This window comes from Chaetura pelagica, unplaced genomic scaffold (genome assembly GCF_000747805.2).
Source record: "Chaetura pelagica isolate M959 unplaced genomic scaffold, ChaPel_1.0 scaffold31, whole genome shotgun sequence".
Classification (NCBI taxonomy): Eukaryota; Metazoa; Chordata; class Aves; order Apodiformes; family Apodidae; genus Chaetura; species Chaetura pelagica.
Window position 1 is genome coordinate 4,027,693 of NW_009952481.1, and position 3,994 is coordinate 4,031,686.

Consider the following 3,994-nt stretch of genomic DNA (forward strand, 5'->3'; position numbering starts at 1 on the left):
GCTGAACAGATTCACAAACAGGCAGAAGTCATATGACCTGCAGTATATGTAACAGAATTTTGAAGAAACTTGAACATGAAAGAGCTGAATAATGAAAAATTAGACCTTCTGTTAAAAAACCACCATTTTTCCAATCAGATGGACAATGACAAATACACTGCTATTTTACAGATTTAAGGGAATGACCCAAAGAATTACAGTAAAAGGAAAGCTTATGTTTATACCTGCCAAGCTGATTAAAAATGTTACATAAAGCTACCTGTGTTAATGCTCGCTCCAAGTTATTTTCAAAGAAACAAGGCTCCTAATCTCTCAAATTTGCTTTAGCATGGGTAAGACCATGGTTGAAGAGCAGCTACTTGATCTAGAAACCCAGCAGCTGGGTTTCCAGTAAGCTACCTGTGCTCTGTATTACCCACATATCCTCCCCAAGAAAGGGCAGCCCTTGAGTGCCTGCAGCACTCGCCTTGTGCAGTCAGCCTGCCTCTTCAAAGGGGAGATAATGCCTCAAGAGCAGAATGCAGCAATCCAGACCAGATCTGCTCAGGCTCAGTCAACTGTGATAGGCACCAAATCTCAGAAAAGCATAAGGCCCTGATAGCCAGAGAGGGGAGAAAGCTCCCTGGAGTTCACTGTTCAAATCTATGAGAGAGTTAAGCCACAATGCTCCAGGTCAGCAACCCAGAAGTGAAGTAACACCATTTTCTGTCGGAGAGCACCGCTTTAGACAGCTTGCTTTTGTTGAGGGCCTAACTTCAGCAGCTTGCCCAGGTGACAGAAAGCCTCCACTTAGATTCTGAGAACTAGATGAACATAGCTACCTCCCTCCATCACTTCCCATCCAGGTATGCTGATTGGACTTTACAGGCACCTCTTCAGGTCTGTTTTGTTGCTTTCTATGTGCTCTGATCTTGAGACACATGAAGCAAATTTACTTCCCATAGAAATCAAAATACTGTTATGTTTCTTCTTCCCCTTTTACACTAACACCCTGAAGACTTAGAACTGCTTACTTACTGGTGCAACCTCTGCAGGGGCAAAGGAAGCAGATCCTCTAGCTTCCTCCCTTGAAACTGAGGTCGAGTCTCCTGGAGTTTCTTAAACCGTCGGAATGACTTGTTTTTCCTCAGTTGCTCCTGTGTGCAGCAGAAAAGACAGACAGCTTTCAGACTACAGAAATATATGTCCTCTAGTCTGCTCTAGAGCTTAGAAGTCTTCAAACTCTTACATTTCAGAGTTTAGGACTCCAGTCCTAAACACAAGCATCAAACATTTCTTTTGTGGCCATGTGCCCATTCCTGTTCACCTCACCACGATTTCCCAGTGGGTAGTGGAAGCAGTATCACCTCTTCATAAATGCATAGCAGGGTACAGCTAGCATACTCAGCAAATGGAAATAAAGAAAAAATTAAGGTTGATGCAGATAGGAAAATAGGGAGTCCACCCATGGCTTTTTGTCACTCATTTCAAGACAAAGCAATGCAGTTCTGCATCCCCGTCTCCTCAAGGCAAGTATCCAAAATGGCTTTTTCTCTTGGGGAAATCTCAAGTGTGAATATATGTATGAAAACACAACAGAAGGGAAACATCCCAGACCATCCTGCTGCTGGGAACAAGCACAGACAAAAACTGGTAGTCAAATGGTTGAACTTCCAGACACAGCTATCAGGACTCTGAAATAGATACATCCTTCTGAAACTTCTTGGAAGACAAGTTATATTTGGAGAGGTAGGTCAGAAGTTAAAATATTTTCTTCTACCATAAAAGAAAAAAAAAAAAAAAAAAAGGGATGGAAAAGGAAACCCCACTGTTAGGATACACCTAATAGCAGTGGAAAAGAACAGGAGAAAATTCTGTCCCCTGCTGTTTCCAGGCCTGCCAGCCAAGGAGTAGTAGTAAACACAGAACACAGTCTGAGAAATCTGTCCTCAGCACATATACAAACACCTGAGATAAGTTTCAAAAATTTGAAGATCAAAATAAGTAGAGAAGTTTCTCTCTTCAGAGCACTCAAACCAGGACACCATTATTTTACAGAAGAAAGACTGAGAAAACAGCAGCAGCCCAGAAAAAAAGGAAAAAAACTTCATTAGTCCAGAAAGAGAAGAGAAAAGGATATCATGGAGAAAGAGAATGAAGAAAGAACATGAAGCATAAAGGAGTTACTTACATTCAATGTTTTATTTGCCTGCTCCATATTCTCAGCATAGCGGCCATAAAGCTCCAGATGCTGACAGAAATTTTCCAATCCTGTTCCCAAATTCCCTCTCTCCAGGTGAAGGGACAGAACTCTGTGCACAAGTAGCAAAGAGAGTTCGTAAGGAGTACATTGCTGATGGCATTTTCACAGCTCCCTCTTGTTCACTCCAATGCTGGTCTTCCTTTGTCAGTCTTCACCTCACATCCAGTTTCTGTGCCAAATAAGGGCTTGGTGGTCACAGAATAAGCTACAGAAAACATCCCTTTAAAATACTGCAGAGCAGACCTATTACGTTTAAACCACTATCCAGGGAACAACTGAGCATCCATATATATGGATATGGATCAGCAGCACACCTGTAAGTGCCAGTGCCAAGGCTAGCAGAGCTAGAAGTGAATGCTTGTTTAACAAGGTGTTAGTTTTATTTCCTGAAATCTGACTTCCTCACCAATATAGGGTCCTCCACATACAATTACAGGAATTGCATAGAGTTATAGAGTCATCAGGGTTGGAAGGGACCTCTGAAGATCATCTAGTCCAACCCCTCTGCTAGAGCAGATCACACAGGAATATGTCTGGATGGGTTTTGAATGTCTCCAGAGAAGGAAACTCTACAGCCTCCCTGGGCAGCCTGTTCTATAGCTTATTATGTTCACTTACTGGCTGGCTGAATATATGGATTCCAGGGGTCCAAAGATGGTTTCCAGCACAGCAGGTTTCAGTGTCCCCTTGGCCTTTAAAATTGTTACGAAGAACTAAGCAGGAAACAAAGAGAGAATTTCAAACATGTACAATTCATGGGTCACTCAAAGGCTATTGTTGGCACACAGCAAAAGCACAGAGTTGCAACAGATATTGCAAATGCCTACCTAAGATATCTATCATCAGATGCAAGTCTTCTTGGTAATTTTAGCCATACCTGTAAACATGTGGAACAGCACTACACCCCTGACGGAGTCTATTTTAGTATTCCTAGATGCACCTGTTTTTCACCACCTTGTTCATAATCTATCTTTGTCTTGTCTGTGCCCCTACGTTTCATACTTTTCAGGCACCTTAAGATAAGTCCCCAGTGCAATCAAAAGTTTAAGCTTTACATCTGCATGCCAAAGCCAAGGGGCCAAAACCACAAGCTATCAGATATTATGGAGGATGTAAAAGAACAACAAAAAAGCTTTCAGCCCCAGCAGTTGTCCCATGCAGTAGGGACGTAGCAGAGTCTTGCTTTTAACCCTTCCCTGTGACAACAAAAATTAGTGTGTGCTGCCTGAAAGTACCCACCTATCAGAAGGGACCAAAATACTCACTGTGACCATGAAATCCAGCTGCTCAAGGTATTGGTGTTCAGTTTCCAGCAGCTCCTTGGCTGTCCGGCTGCGCTTTCGCTCCCAGCGAGCCCTCTGCTCTTCCACAGTGTTTGCTCCAGCCAGGAATGGCAGGGATGAGTCACTCATGGCAGCCTCAGGGCTGAGATACAGGAATGTACCTGATCCTGAAAAGCCAGGACACACAGGAAAAGAATAAACTGTGCTGCAGGGCAGGATTCTGAGCTACAAACTTTACTATGAAGCTCTACACTTTACTGTGAAAGAAAGGAAGTCAGTTGCCAGCAACCATTATTGACAGTTTCCTTCTGCATTCTGACAGGCAAGCACAGGAGCACTGCATCAACCAGAGGTCCAGTGGTATGAACACCAGACCATGAAAGCAAAAGCAAACCTCAAGTGTACAATCCCACTCACAAACCACTGCTTCCTGTGCTTTGCTCACTCTTTGTGCAAAGTTCTCCATAAA

General features: G+C 43.1%; 1 protein-coding gene across 1 annotated transcript in view; it reads right to left on the bottom strand.

The window, feature by feature from the left end:
- The window catches only part of ARHGEF39 (Rho guanine nucleotide exchange factor (GEF) 39), a 15,490-nt gene extending 11,801 nt beyond the window's left edge, over positions 1 to 3,689 (bottom strand). Inside the window, exons 1-4 of the mRNA XM_010008741.1 lie at positions 3,508 to 3,689; positions 2,861 to 2,955; positions 2,171 to 2,291; positions 1,018 to 1,136 (exon numbers count right to left, since the gene is read on the bottom strand). Of these exons, the coding sequence (XP_010007043.1) occupies positions 1,018 to 1,136; positions 2,171 to 2,291; positions 2,861 to 2,955; positions 3,508 to 3,654 (482 nt within the window). The 5' untranslated portion in view covers positions 3,655 to 3,689. The remainder of the gene's footprint in view (positions 1 to 1,017; positions 1,137 to 2,170; positions 2,292 to 2,860; positions 2,956 to 3,507) is intronic.
- Positions 3,690 to 3,994: the final 305 nt, after the last annotated feature.